The sequence below is a fragment of the Gopherus evgoodei genome, chromosome 24, assembly GCF_007399415.2.
Source record: "Gopherus evgoodei ecotype Sinaloan lineage chromosome 24, rGopEvg1_v1.p, whole genome shotgun sequence".
NCBI lineage: Eukaryota > Metazoa > Chordata > Testudines > Testudinidae > Gopherus > Gopherus evgoodei.
Genome location: NC_044345.1, coordinates 8,021,008 through 8,043,032, shown reverse-complemented (window position 1 = coordinate 8,043,032; position 22,025 = coordinate 8,021,008). Strand labels below are relative to the sequence as shown.

At 47.7% G+C, this 22,025-nt stretch overlaps 1 protein-coding gene across 4 annotated transcripts in view; it reads left to right on the top strand.

Moving 5' to 3' along the window:
* SNX27 (sorting nexin 27) overlaps window positions 1-22,025 on the top strand; it is a 58,930-nt gene that overhangs the window by 1,740 nt on the left and 35,165 nt on the right. The window contains exon 1 of one of the 4 annotated variants that reach the window (XM_030542551.1): window positions 14,921-15,299. The exons of the other annotated variants lie outside the window; for them this stretch is intronic. Coding sequence (XP_030398411.1) covers window positions 15,289-15,299 — 11 coding nt within the window. The 5' untranslated portion in view covers window positions 14,921-15,288. Of the gene's footprint in view, window positions 1-14,920; window positions 15,300-22,025 lie in introns of those variants that run through there. 4 annotated transcript variants of the gene reach the window in all.

Below are 22,025 nucleotides of genomic sequence, written 5' to 3'. Positions count from 1 at the left end.
AACCTCCAACAAAATCTCTGAATAGAAACATGTTTATCTTTATTATATCGAGTCTGATTTGGGGGGGGGGGGGCACAACTTAAAATTTGGCCCTAAACTAGTAGGCTATGTCTCCAGTGTTAATTGAGCCTCCTTTATAGCTTGGCCTTGACTTGTTGAGATTTTTTTAACTTAATTTTCCCCAGCCCATTGTAATTCTTCAGTTGGGTTCTGTGGTGCCTCTGGCTGCTTGTGATTTTTTTCCCCCTAATTGTGTTCAACTGTAAGATAAATTAAAAATACGTAAAGATCAATATGTGTGCAGAGTCAGATATCTTGAAATACTTATTCAATATGAGTATTTCATAGCAGTAAAAATGCCTTGGTTTCCAGTCTTTGTGAATTTAAGTGTGTGAAGGCGGAGTTGTTTATATTTAGTCCCACTGGGTGGGAAATGTTCTTACAGGCCCTTGGTTATGTGGGTGTTCATAACCTGGGTTGGAGGAGCCTTGTATCCACAATGGGCTTTCTGCTGTGTGACCCAGATAGTTGTGCTTTGACTTTCCGTCGCAGAGAACATGTACACTCAGTGAATTTTGCAGTTAGAGGATGTATTTAGAAAACAGTATTTATCGACTGAAGGAATATTTGTATGCATTACAGGATGCTGAGTCTAAAATCCTCCACCTGCTCGTGTTCCCTGTGGAAAACACTAAAGAGAATTGAATGTTTAAAATTATTGAAATAGGTTTCAAGGCTATGGGCTGACTTTGGGGTTTGAGCCCTGGGAGCCAAGAATTTGCTGTTTGACCAGGTTACTTGTGGGTAGATCCTTACTTGGTATAAATTGTCCAGTGTAGTCAGGACAGTTTACACCAGTTCAGGATCTGACCCCTAGTTTCTTTCACATGGCAACATGTGGTTTAGTGGTTAGAGCAGAGGCTTGTGAAGCAGGACTTCTAGTGAGCTCTGCTCCAGCTCTGGAAAGGTCGTGTAGTCTAATGGCTGTAGCAGAGGACTGAGTCAGGACTCCTGGGTTCTATTCCCATCTTTTGGAGGGACTATAGAATAATAGGCAGAACAGAGAACTGGGACTTGGAACTCCTGTGTCTGGCTCTGCCGCTGACTGTGTGTGTGATCTTAGGACAAATCACTTTAATCTCTCCCAGTGTCTCTGTTGTAGCACTGGTGAAACAGGGAAATAGGAGGATCCCCCATGCAAGAAAGCAAATATCAGATCTTACTTTTGTTAACTTAGGTGCATCGGCACCTTAAAAGGTTAATTGTTCCGGATTGTATTTTGTCAGCATGGAGCAGAGGATCCTGCGTCTCTTCACACTCACTATGTTCTCCCTGGATCCAACCCCAGGAAGTAATAGTATTGCAGCAAGTTGGAGGAGAAAACAATAAAAAAGTGACTCCAGAAATAGCATTGATTTTCCTTCCTCTCCACAGAAGCGCAGTGGTGAGGGTGGGGTTCCCTGGGACTCAGGAGGTACACATTTGTACTAGGTGTGCTGCTGTTTGCTGATTTGGGGGCACGCCGAATCCAATGCTTTCTAGTATGTTGACTCTGAATAAGTCATTCATTCCATTATAGTGTAACCTGCTCTCTAAAGTTAATTTCTGCAGAGGCTCATCTGACACTGCAGAGATAGCACTGGTAGAGATGGACTGTTTTCAGATTTGAGTGTTGAAGCTAACTCACACCTAAGCACAGGGGCTCTGGAATGTCACTTAAAGTGTATGTGTGAGGAGCTATAGATTTGCATCCCCCTCAGCCTGACTTTCCTGCCCATGGACCCCTATATCCACCCCTTCCAAATTTGAAGAAGTGGTGTTGTGAGCTGGTGTGCCACACAGTTTGGCCCAGCCAAAAAGTGGTTGAGCCATGGTCCAGGTGGCCCACTTGCCCTCCGTCCCAGCCTCCATGGCCTGTGATTAGGCAGATAAATAAGAATCCTGAGACTGAATAGGAATGGTTGAGTGCTGACAATCCCTAAAAATCAGGCCATTTGTTTAGGTGCCTAAATACATCTGTGCTTGCAAATAACTTATATAGTGTTTCGCATCTTCAAAAGCACTGAAGCTGTGTGCTTCCGAGATGGGCTTTGTTGGAATTCACATAAGCTGAGGCAAATTCCCTGCGATTGCCCGATAACAAAGCAAAGTAACATTCTTTTACAGCATGAAGCTGGGAGGAGGTCTCTTGGGTCCTGTTCCCACCTCTTCCACTTTCTTGCTGTGTGGTCTCGATCAAGAGGGACAAGGTGGGCAAGGTAATATCTTTTATTGGACCAACTTCTGTCCAGTAAAGCAGAAGTTGGTCCAATAAAAAAATATTGCTGGGTGTCTCTAATATCCTGGGACTGACATGGCTACAACATAGCATATGTGGTCCTGATCACATCATTTCACCTTTTTGTGCCTTAGCTTATCTATCTGTAAAAGGGATATAAAATGTAAATACAGTGTGTACCATTTAAAACAGGATATCTAGCAAATGGGGTCCTTAATTTTCTGCAGTATTCCTCATTCAAAGAATAGGGAGTTCCATAGAAATGAGAAATACTGGGGTGCGGTATTCATCCATTCTTAGACGTAAGCTTTTTGGAGTAGGGACCATCATTTTGTTCCGTCTTTGTGCTATTGGCTCCATAACAATTAAAATATTTTGTATGGCATCTCTGTGGGGTTGAGGCTTAACATCTGTAAACTACTTTGCAATATGTGGCTAAGCATTATGCATATCTGCCATTTCTCAACAGCGTCTAATTGTGTTTTCTGCACTTGTTATAAAGCGCTTAACTGCACGATACTCTGATATGAATCTCCCCTTTGTAACTTCTAGCTCAAAATGCTTGGTTTTGAAAGCTGACATTGCAGCATGACGACTATGAAGTGCCTCTCTAATCTTCTTAGCATGTTGTCTGTTTGTGGGAGTTGAGGGCACTGAAGGCAGACAAAGGGCTTGTCTACATCAGAAAGTTGCAGCGCTGGTGAGGGAGTTACAGCGCTGCAACTTTGAAGGTGTACACATCTGCAGGGCACCACCAGCGCTGCAACTCCCTGTTTGCAGCGCTGGCCGTACTCCCGTTTTGTCTCGGGTGTAGAGGATCCAGCGCTGGATCACCAGCGCTGGTAATCCAATGTAGACAGTTACCAGCGCTTTTCTTGACCTCCGTGGAAGGAGGAAGCCTCTGGTAATCAAGCTGGTTTCCTTTCCCGGTTTGCTCTCTCGGTCCCGGAGCCAGCCAGCAAACCGCAGGGAAGGAGACCTGCTTGCTCGGGGTTCCGGGACCGAGAGAGCAAACCGGGAAAGGAAACCAGCTTCGCCGCGGTTTGCTCTCTCGGTCCCGGAGCCAGCCAGCAAACCGCAGGGAAGGAGACCTGCTTGCTCGGGGTTCCGGGACCGAGAGAGCAAACCGGGAAAGGAAACCAGCTTCGCCGCGGTTTGCTCTCTCGGTCCCGGAGCCAGCCAGCAAACCGCAGGGAAGGAGACCTGCTTGCTCGGGGTTCCGGGACCGAGAGAGCAAACCGGGAACGCCGCGGTTTGCTCTCTCGGTCCCGGAACCCCGAGCAAGCAGGTCTCCTTCCCTGCGGTTTGCTGGCTGGCTCCGGGACCGAGAGAGCAAACCGCGGCGAAGCTGGTTTCCTTTCCCGGTTTGCTCTCTCGGTCCCGGAACCCCGAGCAAGCAGGTCTCCTTCCCTGCGGTTTGCTGGCTGGCTCCGGGACCGAGAGAGCAAACCGCGGCGTTCCCGGTTTGCTCTCTCGGTCCCGGAACCCCGAGCAAGCAGGTCTCCTTCCCTGCGGTTTGCTGGCTGGCTCCGGGACCGAGAGAGCAAACCGCGGCGTTCCCGGTTTGCTCTCTCGGTCCCGGAACCCCGAGCAAGCAAGTCTCCTTCCCTGCGGTTTGCTGGCTGGCTCCGGGACCGAGAGAGCAAACCGCGGCGTTCCCGGTTTGCTCTCTCGGTCCCGGAACCCCGAGCAAGCAGGTCTCCTTCCCTGCGGTTTGCTGGCTGGCTCCGGGACCGAGAGAGCAAACCGCGGCATTCCCGGTTTGCTCTCTCGGTCCCGGAACCCCCCTTGAAGCCGCCCAACAGCGCTGCAGTGTGGCCACATCTAACACCACTTGCAGCGCTGGTTGCTGTAAGTGTGGCCACTCTGCAGCGCTGGCCCTATACAGCTGTACTAATACAGCTGTAACAACCAGCGCTGCAAAATTTTAGATGTAGACATGGCCAAAGAAAGCAAATTTAGTTCCTTGATTATCACCTTGAATGACAGTCATAACTAATCTTTTTTTTTAAAAAGTGTCTCACAAGGTATGCAAGTCACTGGTTACAGCAAAGCTTGCTTGAGATGATCTAATAGATACAGAAGGAGTCAAGTTTTAAATATCAGTGAGCCACGTATAGAAGAATTGCCTGGTGGTTAAGCCATTGGCCAAAGCTAAATTCAGCTCATAGCTCTGCCACACACAGGAACGCTAGCAGTTGGCTTACCAGATCCAACAGGTAGTCCATCTGTGCTGGTGCCTGTCTCCCAACAGTACGTGCTATTTCAAAGGAATATGCAAAATAGCCTGAAGTGGGCATTTATTGAATAATCCCCTTATAGGAAAAATTTCCCTTGGAGTTTGGTTTATGCCCTGACACACACACGTGAAGAATAATTTAATCTCCTTCTCAGTTCCCTGTCTATAATATGAGGATAATACTTTCCTGCCTCATAGGGTATTGTATGGATGAATCTGTTAATGTTGGAGGTGTTCAGATGGTAATTTGGGACTAGATGAGCACTTAGAGAAAATATTTTGAGTGTTCTACTAATTGACTTTTCCAGTTATGCCTTTGGGATGTTAACAGCCAAATAAATTACTCATAATAGGTGAGAAATTATACATGTCTGCAGGTTATTTCAGGACCTGAGTAACACAATGGGGTCTGTACCAACACCCTCTGGGCTTGGCTGGACCTATATATGTGGGTGCACACATGCTTCTGTTTTTTCAGTGCTGTCACATAAAAAGACTAGCTCCTTCTTCTCTGAATGATATTAAACTCATCTCTTTGCTCTGAACTCTAACTTCATGCGTGGACTTGAGGCACGGAAAGCTTATTCTGCTTTGGAAAAGTACAGACGCCGTCTCTAGAAAAACAAGGAGGCAGCTGTGTGTGCTGCTTTTTCAGAGTTTTACTGCTTGCCGAGAGGGCAAATGGCCAGAAAATCACCTTACGAAATGGTCAACAGGCTGAGCTAGGCAGAACTCCCTTTAACTGAGTGACTTTTCTGAGCCCTGCAGATCTCCGCTTTAGTGCTCAATACTATGGTCGTGGTATATTATAGCTCACCAAGTACTTGATTTAACATTCCCTGATTATACCTCACTTTCTCCTTGAAATTTTGCAGTTCAGAGTCTTGGAAACTTTTAAAAAGTCTTCCTGTAATTTTAGCTGATGAGAAGCTGAAGAACATACTAGTGTTTTACACTGTTACAGTTATAGTGCTCAATTCCAGGCCTGTGAATGTATAAAATGAATAAGAGGGATGCTTGGTTTTCTGTTTTACCAGGAGATTGATTCACCATTTTCCTCTGAGTGGTTGCTGTTAGTCCTGTATTGCTTGAAAGACTCCTCCACTTGTAAGTCTGTATGCATAACTACTTGCACAGTGCATTAGGTCTGATTGTTTTACCTTCTTTGTTTCCTGTAAGGATACAAAACCAAAATCTTTCTCAACACCAGCTGATTGACTTTCTTCCTCAACATAATTCACTGTTTGTATATTGCTGTGACAGTTTGTTTTTGTCTTTCTAGTAGTGTTTATAAATCCGCTCTAATGAAGGATTCTTGTGTTATGGGCTTTTCATCAAGCATGCAGTTGAAAAGCTATTGCTTGTATCCAGCTAAGCTGACAGAACATTTCCATAATATATTTAAACAAAATCCATATGTATGACTAATAGCACCTGAGACTACTGAAGCTGAAATAATGTATAGCTGCTTTTCACCACTTGTTCAGAATTTTGCATTTCCTGCAGGTTGAAAAAATGAAAGTATAGGTTGGTCAGTTTCCCTTGTGTTTAGTCAATTTCACACTCTGGTTCTGATATAGTAGGACAGTGGAGGAAATGGTTTTTTTTAAAAACAAAAGCTCTTAGAAAAACGTATTTCATACTAGGATTGAAATGTTTATTTACAAAGCCTGAACCATAGGCTGAAAGCTAATTGTGTCCTTTTAAACTAGCAATATTCCAGTACTTTGCTACTTTACTGTAATACCTTACGGTAGTAACAGATTAAGAAATTGGAAGATGTGTCTCTAGTTATTTGTATGGTGTGATAGGTCTGGGCTATGCCCCAGCTTGTAAGTAGTCTTCTTGGAGTGACCCCTTTACTGTGCCGGGCCCCAAGGACCCACACAGAACCACAGGGGGAGGCCCGTGGCCTCCAAGACTGGTTCTTTAGCCCCAGCATTCCCTGTCTCTCTCTGTGGCTCCCTCGAGTGAATCCAGTCAAGCCAAACTCCTAGGGCAGGCTTGTACTGGGCCTGCACCGTACTCGGAGTATTTACAGCGACACAGGCAGCCTTTTTCAGAACAAAGGAATCATTGAGGAGTCACCTGGCTACAGAATCTGAACGTCCTTGGGGTAGCACAGAGAGGCAGAAGTTATGCCATAGTCCACTCTGGTTAAACCAGTGCCGTGATGAGCCAGTCAAGCTGTGATGGACCCCACCTCTGGCTCTCGTCCCGTATTCTCTCTTTATTTACCTGGCTCCAGGCTCCTGCGTCCCTCCAAAAGGGTCGCCCTTCCGCCAGTCACCTGTCACCTTGTTCTCCAGCTCAGTCCCCCATCCAGCCTGTGGCAGTTTCCTGCTGTTAGGTTTTGAGTCCTTGGGGCAGTGGCATGGAAGAATGTTCAGGTGGTGTGGCAGGGTCTCGGCCAGGCCTCATAGGGGAACAAGGAGAGAGCTGTACCCAGACCTGCTCTGTCCCCAGCCCCGCCCCGGCTCCCATGGCCACACCCTGGTACCCAGCTGTGGCTCTGGCCTCAGCTTCAGCCCCCTACCATGGCCCTGGCTCCCAACCACAGGTCAGGGAGGAGCGTGGACGGGGTAAAGAGGGGACGCACGGTAAAATGTTAAGGACCACTGTGTTAGGGCGTCTCTTTGTCTTGCTGGACCCTCTGTTGATTTGGATTGGTTTGAGCCAGTTCTTCACTGACTGTATTCGTTCCCCCCAGACAGCGAGGTGACGCACACCCCTCCTACCTTCTTCCAGAAGCAGGATTAACCCTTTTGCACCCACTGGGTAGCAGTGCAATGTACGGAGGGAAACTGAAGCATGCCTAGGATTCATACAAATATTACAAAAAATACCCATTTTGTCACATGTGGCAAGAGCTATGTAAGTGTTACAAGATTTGTTAGGAGAGTTGTGATGGAACTGAAAGTAGCGATGAGGTACAGCGCTGTCAGAAAAATCAGCAGCAATCAGCAAGATGATTGAAGTCCTGTTCTCCAGTTTGTACTCTCTCTTTGGAGTTCTTCTCAGAACCCAGACTGCACCTTCTGACCAAGTGAGGAGAATACTATATGAAAGGCATTGAGCCTTAGGCTATGTCTACATGACACCTTATGTCAGCATAACTTCTGTCTTGCTCACAACACACCTGTTAATGCATCCCAGAATCATGTTTGCTTTTTTTTGCAACAGCATCACACTGTTGACTCTCATTTAGCTTGTGGTCCATTATAACTCCTAGATCCCTTTCTGCCGTACTCCTTCCTAGACAGTCTCTTCCCATTCTGTATGTGTGAAACTGATTGTTCCTTCGTAAGTGGAGCACTTTGCATTTGTCTTTAGTAAACTTCATCCTGTTTACCTCAGACCATTTTCTCCAATTTGTCCAGATCCTTTTGAATTATGACCTTATCCTCCAAAGCAGTTGCAATCCCTCCCATTTTGGTATCATCTGCAAACTTAATAAGCGTACTTTCTATGCCAATATCTAAGTCATTGATGAAGGTATTGAACAGACCCGGTCCCAAAACAGACCCTTGCAGAACCCACTTGTTATACCTTTCCAGCAGGATTGGGAACCATTAATAACTACTCTCTGAGTACGGTTATCCAGCCAGTTATGCACCCACCTTATAGTAGTCCCATCTAAGTTGTATTTGCCTAGTTTATTGATAAGACTATCATGTGAGACTGTATCAAAGGCCTTACTAAGGTCTAGGTATACCACATCCACCTCTTCTCCCTTATCCACAAGACTCGTTATCCTATCAAAGAAAGCTGTCAGATTGGTTTGATGTGATTTGTTCTTTACAAATCCATGCTGGCTATTCCCTATCACCTTACCACCTTCCAAGTGTTTGCAGATGATTTCCTTAATTACTTGCTCCATTATCTTCCGTGGCACAGAAGTTAAACTAACTGGTCTGTAGTTTCCTGGGTTGTTTTTGTTTCCCTTTTTACAGATGGGCACTATATTTGCCCTTTTCCATTCTTCTGGAATCTCTCCCACCTCCTATGATTTTCCAAAGATAATAGCTAGAGGCTCACATACCTCCTATATTAGCTTCTTGAGTATTCTAAGATGCATTTCATCAGGCCCTGGTGACTTGCAGGCATCTAAATTTTCTAAGTGATTTTTAACACGTTCTTTTTTATTTTATCTTCTAAACCTACCCCTTTCCAATTAGGATTTACTACGTTAGGCATTTCTTCAGACTTCTCGGTGAAGACTGAAACAAGGACGTGAGAAGTCATTCTTCCGCTCTACTCTGCGCTGGTTAGGCTCCAGCTGGAATATTGTGTCCAGATCTGGGCACTGCATTTCAAGAAAGATGTGGAGGAATTGGAGAGGGTCCAGAGAAGAGCAACAAGAATGATTAAAGATCTGGAGAACATGACCTATGAAGGAAGGCTGAAAGAATTGTGTTTATTTAGTTTGGAAAAGAGAAGGGGACATGATAGCAGTTTTCAGGTATCTAAAAGGGTGTCATGAGGAGGGAGAAAACTTGTTCATCTTAGCCTCTTAGGATAGAACAAGAAGCAGTGGGTTTAAACTGCAGCAAGGGAGGTTTAGGTTGGACATTAGGAAAAAGTTCCTAACTGTCAGAATGGTTAAACACTGGAATAAATTGCCTAGGGAGGTTGTGGAATCTCCATCTCTGGAGATATTAAAGAGTAGGTTAGATAAATGTCTGTCAGGGATGGTCTAGACAGTATTTGGTCCTGCCATGAGGGCAGGGGACTGGACTCGATGACCTCTCGAGGTCCCTTCCAGTCCTAGAATCTATGTCCCTCAGGGGTGTGAATAAATCACCACCCTGAGTGACCTAAGTTACACCCACATAGACCTTCTCCTGCCGACATAGCGACTGCCGCGTGCGGGGGTGGAGTACTTAAGACGGCAGCAGAACTCTTTTCATTGGCTTAGAGTGGATACGTGAGAGAGCTTACAGTGGCACAGCTGCATCGGTGGAGTTGTGCCGTTGTAAATACTCTAGAGTAGCTGGGCACTAAGACATTATCTACACTACAAATGCTGTGCTGGTAGAGATGTACTGCCATAGCCCCCTAGTGTAGACGCAGCTTATGCTGATGGAAGGAGTTCTTCTGTCAGCATAATAATACCACTGCCCCAAACGATATTGTTTATGCTGACAGAGACAGATTTCTGTTGGCACAACTGTGTCTACGCTGAGGATTTTGCCAGCATAGCTGTGCTGGATGGGGGTGTGGTTATTTCACACCCTGACGGATAGAGCTATGCTGACAAATTCTGTAGTGTAGACCTGGACTAAATGATACTCTTTCCTAATTGGTGCGATTTTTGTTTGCTTGTTTAAGCTGAGAGAAAGTAATTGCTGTTCAGTTTCCAGAATTGATATCAAGCTCTATTTCTGAAGTGCCCAAAAATACTTGCCCCCTTTAGTAAGGCCAAGTCTTCTTCATTTGCCTAGTTAAATCTTACTCATTTTATAGCAATATTTGTTTTTAAAACCTTTTGAAATGTTAGCACGAGTTTTTGTGTGTACTTCAAAACCTTTCTCACTAGCATTCATTTAGTCTTTTTATTGCTTCCGAAAGCACAACAGAAGAATGGGAACTGTACCATAGGCTATGCTGAGCCTGTTAATACACACACAGCTGTTAGAACTTCCTTAAAGTGGCATGAGAAGCTTGTGTGAAAACAATTACAAAATGATCCAGGCTCTTTCCTCAGTGTGAGGAAGATAGCAGCAGTGGTAAAGTCAGTGGACTTTTAATTTGCTTATGCTGTCTCTACTTAATGAGTATTTATCTTACGCAAGGAATGTTAAAACTAGGACTTGATTTTCAGCTGGGAAGGAGAAGGTCAGCGTACAAGTGCTTTCCTTTGTTACGAGCATACTAGAGATGTGAAATAGTGATTAGGTTCTAACTGAGCTGCCAGGGCAGGGTTATGTTCTGTTGTTTGTGCTCCAGTGCTCTGTCCAGCCTAGTTCTAATGGTCTTAAGTCATGAGGCTCCCATTTAGGCCAGATCTACGCTAAAAAAAAATAGGTCAACTGAGCTGCATTGCTCAGGGGTGTAAAGAAAATCTACGCCCCTGAGTGGTGGCGTTAAACCAACCTAACCCTAGGTGGAGGCGATGCTGGGTGATGGAAGAATTCTTCTGTTGACCTAGCTACTGCCTCTCGGGGAGGTGGATTATCCAATCGCTGTAGTTAATCCTTCCCATTGCTGTCCTGAATGTCTGTACTAGGGGTCGGCAACCTTTGGCATGCGGCTCACAAGGGTAAGCTCCCTGGCAAGCCGGGCCAGTTTACCTGCTGCATCCACAGGTTTGGCCAGTCGCCGCTCCCACTGGCTGCGGTTCGCAGTCGCAGGCCAGTGGGGGCTGCGGGAAGTGGTGCGGGCCGAGGGATGTGCTGGCCGCCGCTTCCCGCCGCCATCATTGGCCTGGGATGGCGAACCGCAGTCAGTGGGGGCGGTGATTGGCCAAACCTGCGGACGTGGCAGGTAAACAAATGGCCTGGCCTGCCAGGGAGCCGCGTGCCAAAGGTTGCCGACCAGTGGTTCTCAACCTATTTACCATTGTGGGCTGCATATGCAGCTCTGTCTGGGTTATGTGGACCAGATCCACACAATATATATACTACCTGCATGGCCCTGAGGCTGTCACATGGGCTGCAGCTGCGTGCTGATTGGGCCGCAAGCGGCCCACAGGTTGAGAACCACTGCTTTACGTTGACACACTACAGTGGAGCAGCTACAGCTGTGGTACTGTGGTGTTCCTAGTGAAGACATAGCCTAAGGCCGTGTCTCCACATACAGCGCTGCTACGGCTCTGCCATCGGCATAAAAAAACCACCTCCGCAAATGGCAGAAGCTCCGTTGGCGTGAGGCGCTCCCCTGCAGACGTAGTGCCGTGCACACCAATGTTTATGTCAGTTTAACTCAGAGGGGTAGTTTATTCACACCTGAGCTACATAAAATATGCCAACATAGGCTGTAGTGTAGACATAGCCCTGGAGACTATTTCCACTGTCTGAAACATTACTGTTTAGCGTGTAAGCTCTTTGGGGTAGAGCCATGTATATGTTACTGGTGTGGGGCTTTACACAGGGAAAAATAGTTCAGCCAATAAGAGAGACCATCTCTCCATTTCCCCAGGAATTTCAGCGTTTAATTCCTATGGCGAGGAAGGACCTGGTAACGTAACAATATCCAGGGATAAAAGTTAGGGCTGTCAATCACAGTTAACTCAAACAATTAACTCAAAAAAATATATAATCGCAGCTTTAACTGCACTGTTAAACAATAGAATACCAACTGAAATGTATTATATATTTTGGATGTTTTTCTTCATTTTCATATTTATTGTATTCTGTGTTGTAATTGAAATCAAAGTGTATTTTTTATTACAAATATTTGAACTGTAAAAATAAACAAGAGAAACAGTATTTTCAATTCACCCCATACAAGTACTGTAGTGCAATCTCCTTGTCATGAAAGTGTAACTGACAAATGTAGATTTTTTTTGGTTACATAATTGCACTCAAAGACAAAACAATGTGAAACTTCACAATCTACAAGTCCACTCAGTCCTCCTTTTTGTTCAGCCAGTCGCTAAGACAAACAAATTTGTCCTCTTCTTAGTTACAGTGTCACCAGAAAGTCAGAAAAGGCATTTGCTTTGCATAGCACTTTTGAGGCTGGCATTGCAATGTGTTTATGTGCCAGATATGCTAAACATTCGTATGCCGCTTCATGTTTTGGCCATCATTCCAGAGGACATGTCCATGCTGATGACGCTCATTAAAAAAAAATACATTAATTAAATTTGTGACTGAACTCCTTGGAGGAGAATTGTATGTCCCCAGCTCTGTTTTATGGATTTTGTCATATATTTCATATTATAGCAGTCTCGGATGATGACCCAGCACATGTTCATTTTAAGAACACTTTTTCACTGCAGATTTCCTAAAATGCGAAGAAGGTACCATGTGAGATTTCGACCCAAGGTTTTAGAATCTGAAGTGCCTTCCAAAATCTGAGAGGGACGAGGTGTGGAGCATGCTTTCAGAATTCTTAAAAGAGCAACACTCCAATGCGGAAACTACAGAACCCGAATCATCAAAAAAGAAAATCAACCTTGTGCTAGTAGCATCTGACTCTGATGATGAAAATGAACATGTCGGTCCGCATTGCTTTGGATTGTTATTGAGTAGAACCTGTCATCAGCATGGACGCATGTCCCCTGGAATGGTGGTTGAAGCATGAAGGGACATTTGAATCTTTAGTGCATCTGGCATGTAAATGTCTTGTGATGCCAGCTATGACAGTGCCTTGAGAATGCCTGTTCTCACTTTCAGGTGACATTGTAAACAAGAAACGGGCAGCATTATCTCCTGAAAATGTAAACTAACTTGTTTGTCTGAGCGATTGGTTTACCAAGAAGTAGGACTGAGTGGACTTGCAGGCCCCTTCCCCTAGCCGAGCCCCCTTGCTTCTCGTCCCCTGATGGCCTCCCGGAGACTCCTGCCCAGGAGCTGCGCCAGGGTTTCTGACGCCCTAGGCGGATGGCCATTTCACCACCCCCCGCGGGTCCGGTGGACCTACCGCAGTCATGCCAGCGGTTGGTCCGCTGCTGGAAAAGCTCCGGTGGACCTGCCGCAGGCATGACTGCGGTAGGTCCACTGGAGCCTTTAGACCAGCGTACCCTCCGCTGAAATGACTGTGGCAGCTCCACCGGAGCCTTTCCAGCAGTGAACCGACCGCCGGCATGACTGTGGTTGGTCCACCGGAGCCGAGTGCCGCCCCCCTGGCAAAATAGCGCCCCCCCAAAATTCTGGCGTCCTAACCCATTGCCTAGGTCGCCTAAATGGTAGCGCCGGCCCTGCTCCTGCCCCATCCAACCCACCTCGTTCCCTATCCCCTGATGACCTCTATCCCATCCACCCCTCCTTGTCCCCTGACTGCCACCCACTGCCCCCATCCAACCCCTCCTCCAATTCCTGACTGCCCCCCCCAGACTCCTGCCCCATCCAACCACCCCTTCTCTCTGACTGCCCCCTGCTGCCTCATCCAACCTGACTGCCCCCCCCGAGACCTCTGCCCCCATTCAACTCCCCTGTCCTCTGACTGCCCCAACCCCTATCCGCCCCCTGACCACTCCGAACTCCTGTGCCCTCTACTCCTGATCCCTTACCCAGAGCACCAGGACAGGCAGCTGCACCGCCCGGCTGGAGCCAGCCATGCCACTGCACACCACACAGCACCGGGTCAGGCCATGGCTCTGCAGCTGTGCTGCCCAGCAAGAGCTCACAGCCCCCTTGCCCAGAGCATTGTGCCGGCGGCACAGTGAACTGAGGCTGCGGGGAAGAGGGAACAGCAGGGGAGGGGCCGGGAGCTGGCCTCTTGGGCCAGGAAGGAGGGTCCTGCGGGCCAGATGTGGCCTGCAGGCCGTAATTGGCCCACCTCTGTCTTAGAGGCAGGGCTGTCTGTGCTTATGCAGCACCCTGCACACTTGGGGCCCCAGTACTGGTGCCTCTAGGCACTACTACTAAAACCTGTTGCTGTAGCCGGTATTGTGCTGTCTAGTAGGTGAATTGTGCCATACAATTGAAGTCCTTACCTCAAAGTGCTAGATCAGGGGTGGCCAAGCTGAGCCTGAGAAGGAGCCAGAATTTACCAATGTACCTTGCCAAAGAGCCACAGTAACACATCAGCAGCCCTCTGTCAGCTTCCTCCGCACCTCCCAGCCACCGGCAGCCCCGCTGATCAGCGACTCCCCGCAGCTCCCTATCAGCTATTTCGTGGGGTGCAGGAGGCTCTGGGGGGGAGGGGGAGGAGCAAGGGCACAGCAGGCTCAGGGGAGGGGGTAGGAAGGGGTAGAGTGGGAGCAGGGCCGGTGGCAGAGCCAGGGGCTGAGCAGTGAGCACCCCCCCCCCCCGGTACATTGGAAAGTTGGCGCCTGTAGCTCCAGCTGTGGCCAGTCTGTGCCTATACAAGGAGCCGCATATTAACTTCTGACGAGCTGTACGTGGCTCTGGGGCCACGAGTTGACCACGCCTGTGCTAGATGTTTGAGGATAGGAACTGGTACAGTCCACAGCAGACTGGTGAGATCTTTATGGGTAGAAGGGGTCAGTTAGCGAAGGAGGGTGATCAATGAATGTTATTTAGTCAGGTGTTTCTGGACTTCACAGTGGCCTATGGAAGTGGGAAGTCAGGACTCCAGCTTGGGTAAGAGTGTGAGAGGCGTAGGGGGCGAGAGGTGCAGACTACTGAGTTTCTGTCTCAGAGGCTGATGCAGCAGTTGTGGGGAAAGGCCTGTTACATTGCTACAGGGTGATTCAGCTTCATGTCCAGCAGAGGCCTCTCCTGGGGAGGCTGCTGATCTGTATGGTTACTGTCCTTGTCATGGGATCTTTGTTACTCTAGTTGTCAAGATTATCGCTCTTTCCACCCCACAGTTAGCAGCCTGCTCCCATTATTGTAATAAAAGAACGTTGTGTGAGTGGACTCCTGACTCTGCACTTCAAAACAAATCTATTAACGGGGAGAGATTTTAGTGAGGCGGATTGGTGTTAAGGGGCAGGCAGTGAGTGTGAGTGGCTTGCTAGTGAGTCACTGAATTTTATGGGACTCTTAATATTTCTTGACAGACAGACAGACTTGGAGGAATTCTGAATCTTGGATAGAGCCAGAATCACACATGCTCCAAAGTCAGGTGTCAAGAACAGAAAGAGGCGAGGGACTGGGATGGGGAAGAGTCCTCTGTTAACAGAGATGGATGATGCATGAAATCATGGTGAGAGTAACGGTGCTGCTGGCTTGGCTCCTTAGAAAGAGGTGACTTTTAAAACCTATAAATATTTTGGTCCCCGGAACTTTCTCCTCCACTAGTGGGATGGTTGGGACTTGTTGGCTGAATGGTGCATACTGGTGAGAGGGCAGCTTTTAGCGTTAATCTTTTGTTGACATTTTGCTCTCCACTAGAGGAGGACAAAGTTGATTTCTAATTTTTCCCCTCAGGCTGGATTGACTTGAAATCACCATGTGGGAAAGCTTCCATTTAAAATCTTCAATTTTAATCAACTTTCCTATTTGTACCTCAGTTATTTTCTAAAGAACGGGACACTCACATTTGAAATATGTTGATTTACTGCTAAATAGAGCCTTTACACTAGATTTGGTACATCTTTTTGTTAGGTGGGTCCACTATAATGATATACATTTATTTAAGCAGTTACGTAGCTTAATATTTTCAGCTTCTTAATTGTACATATTTTGTATGTTAGAGAATGAATGAGATATTGCTTACTTACTACTGTTGTGCTCTTTTTATAAAGCTTAACCATAAAAGTTAGATTCCCCTCAGCCTTTAACTGAGTTTTTCATGGAGGCTCAAGCATATTTATCTTTTTATTTGAATGTTTTAGGAGATTATAACAAGCTTAGTCCTCAACATATTTTGTATTAAATTCAGATTTTGTTTTAAACAGTTTTTAATAAAAAAATTAAATAACAAAATCAAAAAATGTGATTTAAATAAAAACTGATTCCCCCTAAATCATTGATTTTTGTCCACCCTGTTTTCCCTTAAGTGTCCTTGTTCTGGGATATGTTGGCATTTCTCTTGAGATGATTTAGGAGAATTAAAAATCCTCAAGTGTTTTCTAAAGAACTTTATAAATACTGTAAACCTTGGAAAAACTCCTTTTTAAGCATAGTGATGTGGGGAGATCCTGCCTTATCAAAAAAACATCAGTGTCCAGAGGCACCGACTTCCCCACTTCCCAGAGGGGGATTGCCCTGCCCCCACTCCACCTCTTCCCCTAAGTCCCCGTCCTACCTCTTCCTTCCCCCTTCCCCACCTCTTCCTGCCCCCAGTTCCTCCTGCATGCTGCTGAACAGCTGATTACGGGAGGTGCTGGGAGAGAGGGGAGGAGCTTCTCAGTGCCCTGGTGGGCAGGAGGGCTGGGGGGGACATGGAGGAGGAGTTGATCTGTGGGTGCTCCAAACATGGAGTTGGTGCCTATGTCAATATCCCCCAGGGCCCATTTACACTGGGAAAACCATGTACCGCAATTGGCTCCCTCTAGCAGGATGGCTTGCCCATGGGCTGGAGAGCCTGGAGCTATACCAGCCCTGATTACAAGATGAGGCCCACCTGAGAGGGATCAGGTGATTCCAATACAACAGGCAGCAGGAGGCTGCGGTTGAGAGGAGGGCATGACAGTAAGATGCGAGATGCTCAAGAAAACAGGAGCCTGAGAAAAGCTGACCTGAAGCAGCAGCTACAGAGCGTGAACTTGGCTCCTGCAGAGACATCAAACAGTGACTTAGCTCTTGGAAATAGGGCTGAGAAACCTCTCTGTCCTCCACTTCCCCCAGCTTAGGCCATGTCTACATCTAAAATTTTGCAGCGCTGGTTGTTACAGCTGTATTAGTACAGCTGTATAGGGCCAGCGCTGCAGAGTGGCCACACTTACAGCAACCAGCGCTGCAAGTGGTGTTAGATGTGGCCACACTGCAGCGCTGTTGGGCGGCTTCAAGGGGGGTTCCGGGACCGAGAGAGCAAACCGGGAAAGGAAACCAGCTTCGCCGCGGTTTGCTCTCTCGGTCCCGGAGCCAGCCAGCAAACCGCGGGGAAGGAGACCTGCTTGCTCGGGGTTCGGGACCGAGAGAGCAAACCGGGAACGCCGCGGTTTGCTCTCTCGGTCCCGGAGCCAGCCAGCAAACCGCGGGGAAGGAGACCTGCTTGCTCGGGGTTCCGGGACCGAGAGAGCAAACCGGGAACGCCGCGGTTTGCTCTCTCGGTCCCGGAGCCAGCCAGCAAACCGCGGGGAAGGAGACCTGCTTGCTCGGGGTTCCGGGACCGAGAGAGCAAACCGGGAACGCCGCGGTTTGCTCTCTCGGTCCCGGAGCCAGCCAGCAAACCGCGGGGAAGGAGACCTGCTTGCTCGGGGTTCCGGGACCGAGAGAGCAAACCGCGGCGAAGCTGGTTTCCTTTCCCGGTTTGCTCTCTCGGTCCCGGAACCCCGAGCAAGCAGGTCTCCTTCCCCGCGGTTTGCTGGCTGGCTCCGGGACCGAGAGAGCAAACCGCGGCGTTCCCGGTTTGCTCTCTCGGTCCCGGAACCCCGAGCAAGCAGGTCTCCTTCCCCGCGGTTTGCTGGCTGGCTCCGGGACCGAGAGAGCAAACCGGGAAAGGAAACCAGCTTGATTACCAGAGGCTTCCTCCTTCCACGGAGGTCAAGAAAAGCGCTGGTGAGTGTCTACATTGCATTACCAGCGCTGGATCACCAGCGCTGGATCCTCTACACCCGAGACAAAACGGGAGTACGGCCAGCGCTGCAAACAGGGAGTTGCAGCGCTGGTGATGCCCTGCAGATGTGGACACTCTCAAAGTTGCAGCGCTGTAACTCCCTCACCAGCGCTGCAACTTTCTGATGTAGACAAGCCCCCAGAAATGAAAGAGACTGAACTGGGTTGGGACCTGGGGCCAATGGGGACCTGAGGACTGAATAAATTGGATCCCAGGTGGGGAATGTTTTTAATTTTCCAGGGGACTGTAAGGTTTGTTTAAGGAGCCCTGTGAAGGAGAAAATGGGCAGAGCACTGCAGAGGCACCCCTGGCCACACGGAGGCCCCCAGAAAGCAGTCATAGATTTAAGGACCATTATGATCGGTCATGGCACTACACTCTGCTTCTTCCTGTCACTGCCAACGTGGTTGCTGATTTTTTCCTGCATATGCGCCCAGATTCAGACATAGTTCAGTGCTTTTTGGAGTGCAGTATTCTTTGAGTGACCCTCCACATGGTCTCGTTGCTAAAAGATGCACTTGGGGTGCAGCAAACTGGTGGGGACTCCTGGAAGCAGTGCCCGTTGGATTGCTTCCCCTCCCCTTGCAACTCCTGGCATTCCAGAAGTGACACTGTAAAAGGGGGTAGGGGACTTCAGACACCTGTTCTTTCCAGCCATGGTAGCCTGTGAACCGGGAACCTCTGGTCAGTCTCTTTGGCTTAGTGCTTCGGAAGTTTTGTTTCTAGAGCCCCTAGGTCATTGTCTTATGTTAATGTAATTCCAGCAGTCTGTATCACCAGCACGTGCAAACCTGTACAAGCTGAGGCTTATGTTGAAAGAGGGGTAAGCATTCTTCTTTCCTACGTACCTCACTGTGCTGTTGTCTAGCACTCTTGGCCACCGTGGATCACGTTGAGCTTGACTGACCCTGTCCGTTGGAGCTACAGGGGAAAATGTTTTCAGCCTGGCTGGTGAGGAGCAGTTTTTGTTCCTCACTGTCACTGACCATTTTCCTGATGAGACTTAAAAAAAGAGAGAAGGGTAGGAGAGGAAGATCCTGGGGAATTTGTCATGGCATTGAGAGTCCCCAGGGGTGTGGGGGATTTAAAAAGGCTCTTCTTAGTTGGATTAAATTATCCTCTGCTTTAGCTGTTGGAACTCTAGAAGATGGCACAGAGTTTGTAGTCATTAAACTATTCTTGGTCCTTCCGTAATTTCTTCTGTCTAAAGATTTCAGCAAACAACTTGGCGAACATTCATTGAGCCTCCCACCCCCTCTGTGCAGTAGGTCTTTATGATCCAGGCCTTACAGATGAGGGAATTGGGCACAGAGGGGAAGTGCCTTACCCGTAATCACACAGACACAGTCGCAGAGCTGGGAATAGACTCCCGACTTCAGGACTCCTAGTCTCTTGCTCTTACCACTGTACGTTCAATGATGTACCAGCTGAAAAAGCGCGACCAGTTTTTGTCAGTTGCACTCTGGGTCTGACTGAAATCTGGCGAAGGGCTGTGGACTGCAGGTGTCTGTCTGATGCCACCCAGCAGGTTGTGGTTTTCTCACTGAGGTAAGTTCTTTGTCATGGCAGATCGTTTGGTTCTCCAGCCCATTGGTAGTGAATGCTGTGAGTCTTCCTGTTAAGAGTTCCCACCTTGGGGCTCAGTACAACTTTGTCTTGCAGCGAGACATCTTGGATTGGATAAGAGCTGAGTTGGAGGATGAATAGTTCTCCTCTGGGACAGGGTGAGTCTGCTGGAAGGGTGGAAGTAAAAACAAAACACACTCATGTCCAAAAAATCCTCTGGTATCCAATTGTCTTAGGAACCAGTGTGTTTAAACGCTGTAAAACCAAACAATTCTATCACTGAATAAATACTACGTAGTTTGGCTAAGCTGATCTCCCACTTCTGGAGGCTTCTGATTTGTTCATGCCATTTGATCAGGGATCCTAGAAATCAGTTTGCCACGGAAAAATGCAGAATTTGCATTTTTATAGCGAATTTTTATATTTTGTGAAAAAATGGAAACAGAGTAGAACTGTGTTTATCCATACTCCATTATCCGCTTCTGTGTATTAACAGAACTGCCAGCCCTGGGTGGCTGGTGTGTTGGCTGTCAGCCCTAGCCCCACCGCTGTCAGCCCTGGCCAGCTGGTGGTTCGGTTAATACAGACCACTGGATAACAGAGGCTTGGATAAACGGGGTTCTGCTGTGCATCAGTAAAACATTGTGTTCGACTGATACCTGTGTATATTGTGGCTAGGGAAACTAAAGTTCAGTGTTTCATTGTTTGTTCACTGACTGATTTATTTTTCATCATAGAATTTTGGTCTTTATATCACAGAAAACTAGGATCCCTGCTTATGTACTGTTCCCATTCTTTGTCTTGAAGGTGATTACTCCTGGCTGAGTTGCTATGGTGACTTTATTACGCAGGTGCTAGTCGTCTGGTCCCTGTGGTATTGCACTGCTCCCTTCGGCGTCTTCGTAGTGCAGAGCTGGGGGCCAGTGCAGTGGAGCAGCAGCAGAACTGCCATTGAAATCGTGTCTGGGCTTATAAAGAAGCCTGTTGGGTTGATATATTAAGTGACTGGGTGGCGGGGGGACTTCACAGACAATTACTTTTGTGCAAATGAAATGATAGATTGCAGTAGTTAGAGCCAGGACTTGGAGGTGAGACCCCTGGGTTCTGTTCCCAGCTCTGGGAGGAAGTGTGGTTCTGGAAGGGGACTGGGGCTGTATGTATCCGATTGCAAAAGGAAGCAGCCATTTTCAGATCAGCCTGGAAGCAGGCATGGTTAAGTAAGCGCTAGAAATTGGGAGTGAGGAGAGGAGGGCAGTTGATAGTTTTTCACTGGCATGACCTCCGTCAGGAGAGAGACGGGGATGGCTCTGGTGACAGGGAATGAGTATTGAGCTTTTTCTTTTGGGATCCTAGGTCATATCCAGCTCAGGGTGGGAATGACTGAAAACTGTTTCCATCTGTAGCCCTTGTGAAATGAATCTGATGGCTCTCAGGCAGTTCCTATTACACAGTCATCCATATTACCAAAACCATCATCACAACTGGCAGTCTTTGGCAGTCTCTCTGGGAAGCCCAGGATTGAATGGGCCACGGTAACTGAATTCTCTCCTCTGCCCAACTCCCCGCTCCCCCTTTCAGGTCTGGATTGATGCACGCAGGCGGCAGACAGTGTGAGGAAAACATGACCTGTGGCCCCTTGTGCTGAGCATGGTCTTTGGACAAACAGATGGCGTCAGTCTCTAGGGCTGTCCATTGCAGCACGGTTTAACAGCACTAACTTCGCACTGAAGGAAACAATTCTTGGATAGCACTGCTGTCTCATGAATAGGGCCCTACCAAATTCTTGGTAGATTTTGGTCAATTTCATGGTCATAGGATTTTAAAAATTGTAAATTTCATGGTTTCAGAGATTTAAATCTGAAATTTCAAGGCGTTGTAACAGTGGGAGTCCCAACCCAAAAGGGGAGGCTATTGTGTGTGTGTGGAATCGTGATGTTACTACCTTTACTTCTGTGCTGTTGATGGCAGTGATGTTGCCTTCAGAGTTGGCGGCTGGCAGTATCTGCTGCTCTCCAGCCCCCCAGCTCTAAGGGCTAGTCTACACTAGAAGCACTACAGCGGTGTAGCTGCACCACTGTTATGTGAGTGGTGAAGACGGTCCATGCCGATGGGGGGAGTTCTCCTGTCGGCATAATAAAACCACCTCCGTGGGAGGCGGTAGCTGTGTTGGCGGGTGAGAGAGGGCTCTGTCCACACCCGCACTTAGATCAGTGAAACTTACTGCTTATTCACGCTCCTGAGTGACGTCCGTGGTATAGTGTGTACAAACCCTGAGTACCAGCACCATTGTACGCAAAGTACTTCCACCTTCCTCAGGTGCTCAAAGCGTTTGAGCTTTCGCTGTTCTGCAAAGTCCTCTAAGCCCAGAAGAACCTGAAGATAATGTGTGGGGAAGGTTCACTTTTGTCTTTGAAAATGATATGGCTTCATAGAGCTTTGAACAGTATTTTAACGACTGCTTTAGCGGGTGATTTGAACTGGGCTGTGACAGTTTGATCCTCTCTATTTCTGCGTTCCCTCTTAAGTAGTTTTGGAGGCTTGGTTCAGAACCTTGGATCGGATTTGTAAGTTTAGACAATCTTTTCAGGTATCTTTCTGTAAGTAAAAGTTCAATCAAAGGTACTGGATATTAAGTGGCCAGAG